Source organism: Schistocerca americana, chromosome 9, assembly GCF_021461395.2.
Source record: "Schistocerca americana isolate TAMUIC-IGC-003095 chromosome 9, iqSchAmer2.1, whole genome shotgun sequence".
Lineage (NCBI taxonomy): Eukaryota > Metazoa > Arthropoda > Insecta > Orthoptera > Acrididae > Schistocerca > Schistocerca americana.
In genome coordinates, this window is record NC_060127.1 from 193,132,951 (window position 1) to 193,145,038 (window position 12,088).

Sequence of the window (12,088 nt, forward strand, 5' to 3'; positions counted from 1 at the left end):
TTTTAAAAATGACCTTGATAATCTGATATATTTGATAATCCAGCATTAACAGAGCACCAAACATAACAGATCATCACAGTCATGCTGTATTAGGAACTGTTGCTTGTGCAACACTTCCCCTTCTTATTCACAGGCATGCAATTTATGTAAATTGGGCTACTGATTTTTAATTACACAAGGGGTAAACAAAAATGAAATACTTCAAACACTGAAATACATTTAATTTTATAGATTAAAGTCTATTACAAGAGTACAAATTAACAATGAAGGGGAACTAGAGTGGTGTCGATAAATTAACATGAATATGTTTATAAGGCAATTTGTAGTTAAAATAGTAAACTTAATTACAAAAATAAATGACAATATCTATTATATAACAAAATATCACACTTCCATTTCAGTATCACATGTAATAACATCACAGACCTTTACACAAATAATTAACAATAATCAATGCTGCTGGTATTTTAATAATCACTGTCATTTCTAAACAGAGAAGTTAAACAATTTGTATCTGGATAATTTTCTCTAACTGAGCTTGATATGCAGGTACTAAATATTCAGGCTATTATGAGTTATGGTTTTCAATAATAATAATATCTATATGCCTGAGCAAAATGATGGTGATAGGTATAGAATTTCACACACAGTACATAGATGGGAAAACACCAATATGTAAGTTGGAACTAGAAACATCAATTTTCTACTTCAGACAGTAACATTAATTTTTAATAACAGTAACTGGAAAGAAATGGTGCAGCAATTGACATTACTAATTTAATTACTTGATAGCATATCCTGTCTCCACAAACCTACAGTACACACGCAAACCTTAAATTTACATAATCGTATCTCCTGTGATTGAATAAAACAGACTTGTACTGATATCACATAACTTCCACAGAAAGAACATGTATTCACAGCAATTAAACTGCCATCACAATAACATATATATGACTGCACCTTTCTCATAGGAATTTGACATACATTTAATAATTAAATACACACATAAAGATGTTACATTTTAACATAAAATTGCCACCAATGAAATAATTTTCTCAATTATCTTCAAATGACGCTGTACTCGTAAGCCCTGTGCTCATCTTTCATAATCCAAAAACTGTCAATAACTTGACCACCCTGTGAAAAAAGGAAAGAAATGTCACACCTTGAAGCAATATGACTGAACATAAGATAGTGCTACAAGTTGTTAATGACAAAAAATGACTCTTTAACTACTCAACAGGTTTTCTGCAGGTTTCGTTTTCAATAGTTTCCTAGTAGAGATAAAAAATTTGAGTGATAAAATGGAAAAGGCTTCCTTTTGACAAACGCCTTTCATTATTGTTGCACAGTAGAATAGTAAGCAAGTACAGAATTTTCTTTTTTTTTGTTGTTAGAAACTGCCCGAGACTTCACTAAGTGGGGAACATCTGTTGGATATGACGGTGTCATAAATGAGCGTCAACACTGGAGCCTGAAGTAGAAGGAAGCTGGAAGCTTGTTTCATGAAACTGTGAGAGAAGCCAAGAACTGTTTCAGCACTTTGAGAACAGTACAGAGCAGACAGAATAATCTCCTGCAACGAACCTAAATGTATTAACTTCATCTAGAGGTGTCACAATATAGCCTTTCAGGTTATAAACTTCGCATAACGAAACATTGTGAAACCCTAAAGTTAAACAGTAGAGCAGATGCGAGTGCTGACAGGCTCAGAATATGAGAGCACACTCGACTACGAAGTCTTTTGCGACTGAGTCCTTGCATAAAAAGTTCTCTGTTTACCTGCCGCATCAAATTTGGATAAAATCACGAGCTTTCAATGACTACCTCTGTCATCTTCGTTAGGGGTAAAACTGATTGTCGTGGACCGGTGAGGTTCCCGCTTGTATAAGCAGTGGACGGCTTCTCATTCGCAGGATGATGTTACAGTGAAAACGGCGCGTACGGAGGTGGTGGCCTGTATGTGCGTAGATTTTGACTGCGCGCTTTATCCAGCATTGCTTGCAGCGCCCTCCATCGCAATAGGCAGAGAACTGCGAGGAATGTAAGAAGTCTCCCTCTGCGCTCTTTCTGTATCAACTGCATGCTTCCATGCATTGCTGAGTGCATATCCAGAGTCTGTTGAAATTATTTTCACAGTCTAATTTCAACTGGTTCCCTGATGACAGAGTCCCAATAGTTTGAAGTGTGAGCAAGTATTCTTGTTTCATCGAATAAAATCTTATGTTTATTTAACAAACAGTGCCCAGCCACAGCCGATTTCTCGAGATACCTGCATTTCAGGTGACGTTGATAATCCACACAGCGATCGGCAACAGTTCTTATAGACTGGCCCACATAATTTTTGCCACACTCACAAGGAATGCTGTAAATTCCCAGTACTCTCAGGTCAAGATTATCTTTCACGGGTAGTAACATTACCTTACTCTCCCTGGGTGCCCGGAAGACTGGACTGATTCCCTGCCGGCTCAGGACTCTACCTATCTTGCTGGTCATTGCACTGCAGAATGGTAGCCGCGCGATGTGTTGGTCCTCTTGATCTGTTCGAACAGAGTCCTTTGTAGGTTTCTTCACCAGAGTAGATCTGATATCACGATCAGAATATCCATTTTTTCTGAATACCGTCGTCAGGTGGTTAATCTCTGAGGTGAGATGATCCTTGTCCAAAATAGTCCTTGCTCTGTGTACCAAGGTATTCAGCATAGCTCTCTTCTGAGACTGGGTGGTGAAAACTATGTGCGTTTAGATATAAATCTGTATGCGTCTGTTTTCTGTACACAGAATGTTCAAGACATCCATCTGATTTTCGCTCCATCAGCACATCTAAGAAGGGTAACTTCCCATCCTTCTCCACCTCCACTGTAAATCTTATGTTCTGGTGTATACCATTAAAATGATGAACAAACTGTTGCAGTGCCTCATTGCTATGTGGCCAGGTTAAAAATGTATCGTCAACATACCTGAAGAAGCAGGATGGACATAAGGGAACACTATTAAACGCTCGTTCTTCGAAATCCTCCACGAAAATGTTAGCTATTGCTGGTGACAGTGCGAGCCCATGGCGGTTCTGTCAGTCATTTCATAATATTTTCCGCCATACAAAAAATAGGTGGTCATCAAAGTGTGTCGAAATAACTTCAGTATTTCAGGAGAAAAATGAGCAGCCAACAGTTTTAACGTATCTTCCCACGGTGCCTTTGTAAACAAAGAAAGAGACCACATCTAGGCTGATCATGATGTCACTCGGACCCATCCTCATCTGCTTTATGATGTCAACAAACATTTTGGAGTTATTAATATGATGGCTAGAGTGGCCGACTATAGATGCTAATAATTTGTTCAAGTATTTTGCCAACTGATATGTAGGAGACGCAATAGCACTAACAATAGGTCTCAACGGGACCCCATCCTTCTCGACCTTGAGTAGACAGTATAACCTGGGTGGCATTGGTGCTCTTGGTCGTAGATTCTTGACTAGTTCTTCAGTAGCTCCCCTGTCTTCGTGCTAAGTGCTGTGGAATCCCATTTAAGAATCCGGTACATGGTATCTTCCAATAATAGGGCCATTTTCTTATGATGATCTGATAATCGGTAGCATTGAGAATATCTGTGGCATTCCATTTGTCGGTTAGTAGCACAACTAACTTTTCATCCTTCCCCAAAGATTTCAATGCCAGTTTCTCCACTCTGCTTACACTGGACTTAGGAGGCTTGGCTGTTGCTAAAATCCGACTAGTGGCGACCCGTGAAAGATAATCTTGGCCTGAGAGTACTGGGAATTTACAGCGTTCCTTGCTAGTGTGGCTAAAATTATGTGGGCTAGTCTATAAGAACTGTTGCCGATCGCTATGTGGAACATCAGCGTCACCTGAAACACAGGTATCTAGAGAAATCAGCGGTGGCTGAGCACAGTTTGCTAAATAAACATAAGATTTTATTCGACGAAACACGAATACTAGCTCACACTTCAAACTATTGAGACTGTCATCAGGGAAGCAACTGAAATTAGACTATGTGAAAATAATTTCAACAGAGACTCTGGATATGCACTCAGTAATGCATGGAAGTGCGCAGAGGGAGACTTCTTGCATTCCTCACAGTTCTCCACCTGTCGCGATGGATGGCGCTGCAAGCAACGCTGGATAAAGCATGCAAACAAAATCTATGGACATAGAGGCCACCACCGTTTTCACCACGATGTAATCCAGCCAATGAGAAGCCGTCTGCTGCTCATAAAAGCAGAAGCCTCCCCAGTCCACGACAATCAGTTTTACCCCTGACGAAGATGACGGAGGTAGTCATCGAAAGCTTGGGAATTTATCCAAATTTGACGTGGCAAGTAAACCAAGAACACTGTCACGAAAGAGTTCGTAGTCATATTAGTTTCCTCTACGGGGAGGATGTTGTCGTGACAAGGAAGTTGTACCAAATTTCGCAGATGTTAAAACATCACATCTGAACTGCTGCAGTGAATCGAATTTTGCAGAAGACAAGTCATGCGATCATCATGGAGAGGATACATCATACAAGGTATGAACTGGATGCCATTGCTCACTCCTTATACAGTTGCCATCTGTTTCTGTCTGCAGTTTTGTCACATTGGGACTGGGAATGGGTAGACATGATCCTGGCTGCGCATCAGCAAGCTAATTTAAGCAAGACTACAGCAAAATAAATAAATAAATAAATAAATAAATAAAAAAAAGGCTGATAAATTTGTGCCCCTTAACCGTGGAGAAGGAATTTCTGGGTCCAGGGACGCACATCACTCTGTTATCAACTTCTCCAACAAAGAAACTGATGACGCTCTATCTCGGTTCTCAGTAAGGGACTGAACTTTTCTCCAGCTCCACAAAAGCTACCAGTGGCCAAGATTATCAGTGGAGTAAAACAAGCTGTTCGGCACCTGCCTGAAGAGGCAGCAGATGAGGTAAGGCTTGCCACTAGTCGGATTTTAGCAACAAGCAAGCCTCTTAAGTCCAATGTAAGCAGAGTGGAGAAACTGGCATTGAAATCTTTGTGGAAGGATGAAGAGAGTTAGTTGTGCTACCAGCCGACAAAAGGAATGCCACAGTTATCCTCAATCCTACCGATTATCATAAGAAAGTGGCCCTATTATTGGAAGATACCATGTACCGGATTCTTAAACGGGGTCCCACAACAGCCCTTGGCAGAAAGATGGGGGAGCTACTGAAAAACTCTGTCCTGCCAGAAGAACTAGTCAAGAATCTATGACCAAGGGCACCGAGGCCACCCAGGTTATACGGTCTACCCAAGGTCCAGAAGGACGAGGTCCCTTTGCGACCTATTGTTTGTGCTATTGGGTCTCCTACATATCGGTTGGCAAAATACTTAACCAAATTATTAGCACCTATAGTCAGCCACTGTAACCATCATATTAATAACTCAAAAGTATTTGTTGACGTCATAAAGCAGATGAGGATAAGTCCAAATGACATCACGATCAGCCTAGATGTGGTCTCTCTGTTTACAAAGGTACCGGTGGAAGATACATTAAAACTGTTGGTTGCTCATTTTTCCTCCTGAAATACTTAAGTTATTTCGACACACTTTGACGACCACCTATTTTTTGAATGGTGGAAAATATTATTAAATGACTGACAGAACAGCCACGGGTTCGCCACTGTGACTGACAGAACAGCCACGGGTTCGCCACTGTCACTGGGTACAGCTTACTTTTCCGTGGAGGATTTCGAAGAACGAACGTCGAACAGTGTTCCCTTACGTCCGTCCTGCTTCTTCAGGTATGTTGACGATACATTTTTAATCTGGCCACATGGCAATGAGGCACTGCAGCAGTTTTTTGACGATTTGAATGGTATACACCGGAACACAAGATTTACAGTGGAGGTGGATGAGGACGGGAAGTTACCCTTCTCAGATGTGCTGGTGGAGTGAAAATCAGATTGATGTGTCCGACATTCTGTGTACAGAAAACAGACACATACAGATTTATATCTAAATGAACATAATTTTCAACCCAGCTCAGAAGAGAGCTATGGCGAATACCTTGGTACACAGAGCAAGGACTATTTTGGACAAGGATCATCTCGCCTCAGAGATTAACTATCAGACGACGGTATTCAGAAAAAATGGATATTCTGATCATTATAACAGATCTACTCTGGCGAAGATCAAACTTGGTCACCAGAGACAGACACAGAGAGAGAGAGAGAGAGAGAGAGAGAGAGAGCAGAGAATCATGTCATCACCTTCTGTAAAACCTCTGTCGTTCTGAAATCAGGCAGTTCCGTATGCATCATAGCTATTAATGGAAGACCAGCTGTGTTAAGTTGCAGGATACTCTGGTGAATTTAAAAATTGCATACACGCTGCTGCCAACTTGTAATCTACTGCTACAAGTCCACAGCTGTCAGGCTGCAGAGGGTACTTCTGATGTGCGAGCCACAGGCCTGCCGGTCGTAACAGTGACCGACTGAGGGTGGGTTCCGAGCCGATCTTCCGCGGACGGACAGTCGATCTGCCGGTCTGCGAGCCGTTCGACTCGGGCGGAGGCCACGCGCGTGCCACTACTGGGTTGGTACGAGTACCGCATTACCGGCAACGTTCTGGGACTGCCACTCTGCCAGTCGGCGTTGCCGTTGGGTCTTTTGCCTCTGTGACAACAAATTACTGGGCTACGGTACGGAATCTAGCCCGAGTGCAGCTTCACTTATTTGAGAGTGTTGACGTTCCGACAGACGTCCACAGTCCCGCTAGGCTGTGGAGAGTCCGGGCTGCCGCACCCTCGTACGGGCCGTGCCGCGGACTGCAGGGAATGCATGCCAGGGCACGTAGTCGGCAACTTGCTTGCCGGGCGCTGGAATGTCACCTCCCACTTTCGGGAGGTACGGACTCACAGATTCGATTGTACGGTAGATTACGGTAAAAAGATGGTAAAAAGGGAAGGTGAATACAGAGTGAAACTACTTGCACAAACAAAAAGAGAAAGTAAGATGACAGAAAAGATTCTTTTTCTTTTGTTCTGGGGCAGCACTGGGCCAGAAGGATCTGCTTAGTAACTTTAAAGTGACGTAGCACAGGCCTCAAGCATCTGTAGACCTATCACAACTCAGACGTAACTACAGGGAAGAATATTTAGGCCCGACTAGGCACCAGTTTTGTAATTTGTCAGGGCACGAGTTACTGTGTACTGAGCCATACCAGTAATGTGTAAAAGTTACAGGTGATTTGGCCACGAATCTTGACAGTTTGCTGGGCTATAATACAGAGAAAACCATAGTTCAGTTGTTTTTGCGTATTTATATTGTCCGTTTAAAGAGATCCCACTTCTTCTGAAGTGTAGTTCAAAATGGAGGTTACACAAGACCACAAATGCATTTAGTAACTGAGTGAAGCCATTAACATTTTGAAAAAGCAGGTAGCTGCATTACTCCACGACGCAATTATTTAACAACAGAAAAAGAAATTATAGCTGTTATTTACATCTACATATATACTCCGCAAGCCACCCAACGGTGTGTGGCGGAGGGCACTTTACATGCCACTGTCATTACCTCCCTTTCCTGTTCCACACACGTATGGTTCACGGGCAGAACAACTGCCAGAAAGCCTCCGTGCATGCTCAAATCTCTCTAATTTTACATTCGTGATCTCCTCGGGAGGTATAAGTAGGGGGAAGCAATATATTCGATACCTCATCCAAAAATGCACCCTCTCCAAACCTGGACAGCAAGCTACACAGCGATGCAGAGCGCCTCTCTTGAAGAGTCTGCCACTTGCGTTTGCTATACATCTCCGTAACGCTATCACGCTTACCAAATAACCCTGTAAGGAAACGCGCCGCTCTTGTTTGGATCTTCTCTATCTCCTCTGTCAACCCGACCTGGTACGAATCCTACACTGATGAGCAATACTCAAGTATAGGCCGAATAAGTGTTTTGTAAGCCACCTCCTTTGTTGATGGACTACATTTTCTAAGGACTCTCCCAATGAATCTCAAACTGGCACATGCCTTACCAACAATTTTATCTGATCATTCCACTTCAAATCGTTCCATACGCATACTCCCAGATATTTTACAGAAGTAACTGCTACCAGTGTTTGTTCCGCTATCGTATAATCATACAATAAAGGATCCTTCTTTCTATGTATTCGCAATATATTACATTTGTCTATGTTAAGGGTCAGTTGCCACTCCCTGCACCTAGTGCCTATCCGCTGCAGATCTTCCGGCAATTCGCTGCAATTTTTTAATGCTGCAACTTATCTGTATACTACAGCATTATTAGCGAAAAGCCGCATGGAACTTCTGACACTATCTACTAGGTCATTTACATATATTTTGAAAAGCAATTGTCCCATAACACTACCCTGTGGTATGCCAGAAGTTACTTTAACGTCTGTAGACGTCTCTCCATTGAGAGCAACATGCTGTGTTCTGTTTGGTAAAAACTCTTCATCAATCCAGCCACACAGCTGGTCTGATATTCTGTAGGCTGTTTCACAGGCGACAATTTTGAACTGTATCGAAGTCAAGGAAAATGGCATCTACCTGGGAGCCTGTATCTAATATTTTCTGGGTCTTATGAACATATAAAGCAAGAGTAGATTCTGGGTTGCCAGAAATGACATGATACGCGAGCAAAAAACATGTTCTAAAATTCTACAACAGATCAATGTCAGAGATATAGGCCTAGAGTTTTGTGCATCTGCTCGACGACCCTTCTTGAAAACTGGGACTACCTGTGCTCTTTTCCAATTATTTGGAACCTTCTGTTCCTCTAGATTTAACGTAAGACCAGAACTTCCTAGGATTTTCTGTCAAGTCAGTACATAGAATTTTACTTTTGAATTCACTGAACGCTTCATGCATAGCCCTCCTTACACTAACTTTGACATCGTTTAGCTTCTGTTTATCTGAGAGGTTTTGGCTGCATTTAAATTGGCAGTGAAGCTCTCTTTGTTTTCGCAGTAGTTTGCTTACTTTGGTGTTCAACCACGGTGGGTTTTTCCATCCCTCACAGTTTTACTCGCCACGTACCTGTCCAAAACATATTTTACGATTGCCTCGAACTTTTTCCATAAACACTCAACATTATCAGTGTCGAAACAGAAATTTTCGTTTTGATCTGTTAGATAGTCTGAAATCTGCCTCCTATTAGTCTTGCTAAACAGATAAACCTTCCTCCCTTTTTTTGTATTTCTATTTACTTCCATATTCAGGGATGCTGCAACGGCCTTATGATCACTGATTCCCTGTTCTGCACTAACAGAGTCGAAATGTTCGAGTCTGTTATCAGTAGGTCCAAGATGTTATCTCCACAAGTCGGTTCTCTGTTTAAATGCTCGAGGTAATTTTCAGATAGTGCACTCATTATAATGTCACTCGATGCTCTGTCCCTACCACCCGTCCTGAACATCTGAGTGTTCCAGTCTACATCTGGTAAATTGAAATCTCCACCTAAGACTATAACATGCTGAGGAAATTTATGTGAAATGTATTCCAGATTTCCTCTCAGTTGTTCTGCCACTAATGCTGCCGAGTCGGGAGGTCGGTAAAAGGAGCCAATTATTAACCTAACTCTGTTGTTGAGTATAACCTCCACCCATAGTAATTCACAGGAACTATCCACTTCTGTTTCACTACTAACAGCGACAAACACGCCATCACTGGTTGCATGCAATCTATCCTTTCTAAACACCGTCTGTGCCTTTGTAAAAATTTTGGCAGAATTTACCTCTGGCTTCAGCCAGCTTTCCGTACCTATAACGATTTCAGCTTTGGTGCTTTCTATCAGTGCTTGAAGTACCAACGCAGCTTCGACAGTTTACAATTACAATACCGATTGCTGCTTGGTCCCTGCATGTCCTGACTTTGCGCCACACCCTTTGAGGCTGTTTCCCTTTCTGTACTTGCCCGAGGCCATCTAACCTAAAAAACTGCCCAGTCCATGCCACATAGCCCCTGCTACCCGTGTAGCCGACTGCTGGGTATTTATGGTGTTACCTGCATTTGCTGTTATTTGTATGGACAAACATTTAAGGTAGTTATTGATCATGTTTCCCTCAAATGGCTATTGAAATCAAGCAAGTTTAATTATGAGATGGTGCATAAACCTGGGAAAGTGCAGTCATATTAAGCAGAAAAATGGGACCTCTGCAAACACTAGGCAAAAGCTTGTCAGAAGGGCAGAAAGCACAAGCAGCAGGCATGGATTTTTGTGCCTTTACATCAAAGCCACAGTTTGTACTTTTGTACAGCAAACTTTCCTGTGTCAGAAAGTGCACATCACACATAGTAGTTCTTGCGTAATTTAGAAACAAAGTGTTGCAACAAACTCATGATCACTTGTTGGTGGGTCATGGAGAATGTAGAATGACAGATAGATGCTTAAGAGAAAAGTTTTGGTGGAGAAACAGAAAGCAAGATTATGACTAGTATGTGAAAGACTGTGCACCGTGTGTGCAAAGAGCAGATTTGAGCCAACACATGCCACTGCAAAGATCACCAGAAATGATAAAACCTTTTGAAATGCTCGGTTTAGGTATTTGTGGACCTTGTAATAGGACAACAGCTGGTAAAAATTGTAGTCTAATGAGAGAGAATTTTTCGCAGTTCACAGCAATGATCGCAATTGCACACCAGTGAGCAAGTGCACTCACAAATGCAATAGTTGATAATTGGATACTAAAATATGGTATTCTTGATCCTATGACAACAGATCAGGCTACAAATGTTATGTCAGACCATCTGAAGCAGTTGTGTTGTCTGCTTAGTATCTGAAAAACTTCACACTAGTTGTTTCCATTCACAAGCACACGGTCATATTGAATCTGTTCAATACAAGATTTCAAAGAGGTTGACGCATTAGCGAACAGTCAATATGACAGTTGAGATGCATAACTGCAATATGATGTCCCAACAAATAATTCAAATGTAAAAGGAGTACAGGTCTTTCACCATACGAGGTTGTATACAATAGAAAGACGCCATCTCCTTTCAGATTCTGAAGCCTGAACTACGTGCTAATGAGGAGTCAGTGAATAGGTTCAAAAATGGATACAGGAGTTAGGCAGAAGGTCAAAGTGAAAACAAAAGCACTTTACTGTCAAGAAAAGACAGGGATACTGCCACAATATCAAGGTGGTCAGTGGGTTTTGGTAACCAACCCTCACACATCAGGGCCCATACCAAGTGATGGAGATGACATCACCAATGAATGTGAAGGTACAGTTTCTGACGAAAACATCGACTATTCATGTACGACGAGTCAGACCCTTCAGTGGAGCAGAAGATGCTTGCCGCCAATTCCAAAACCACAAATGATACAGAATAAAAACTCTAGGAAGGCACAGAAGCCAATGGTTAAAACTCTTCAGAATTCACATAGCATACCGTATGTGTTAACAGCATGTGTTCGGTTTCCTTTTGTCAACTGTGCAAATTTTTTGTTTCAATTTATATTGTTTTGTTTTGGGGTGTTAAGCTGCAGTTTATATTAGATAGTTTAATGAGTCCATATTGAGTAGTATTCAGTAGTATTTTGTTGTGCACTTAAACTTTTGGAAAGGAGGGGGAATAACGAGATATTCCTTCCTCTCAAGCAGGGAGGCAGCACAGGCAGCCAAGAAGAAATGGTAATTTTGCTGCTCTTAAACCTCATATAGAGGGGACTAAGAGCTAAATTAGAGAACCAACCTACTGAATCTGGAGCTGTGTTCTCTAGACAACCTTTGGGTTAGCCAGTCATTGGTGAACACATGGTTTAAAGTGTGGAAAATGAGAATGATGTATGCAAGTTAGAAGACACCTTTGGAGAATTGTAAAAAAAAAAAAAAAAAAAAAAAGGCAAGGGAAAAATGAAATTCTAGTAGAATGGAGAAGGAATACCGCACAGAGCAAGTATCTTATAAGAAACTGAGGGAACAGTCGAATCATGTAATTGACCTGGTGCCAAGGACATTGATTTGAAGAAAGACAGGATGGATAAATGCAATTGTCAATCTTCTGAAGACAGTGTTTGGAACAGCAGATGACGAAAATACTCTGAATTTAAACAACATACAAGAAGCAGCGGACGTTATGAGTAGTAAGGTGGAC

The 12,088-nt window shown here is 41.6% G+C and overlaps 1 protein-coding gene across 1 annotated transcript in view; it reads right to left on the reverse strand.

The window, feature by feature from the left end:
* Positions 1-204: 204 nt before the first annotated feature.
* LOC124551373 (acid phosphatase type 7-like) overlaps positions 205-12,088 on the reverse strand; it is a 196,936-nt gene continuing 185,052 nt past the window's right edge. The window contains exon 10 of the mRNA XM_047126413.1: positions 205-1,140. Within this exon, the coding sequence (XP_046982369.1) occupies positions 1,069-1,140 (72 nt within the window). The 3' untranslated portion in view covers positions 205-1,068. The remainder of the gene's footprint in view (positions 1,141-12,088) is intronic.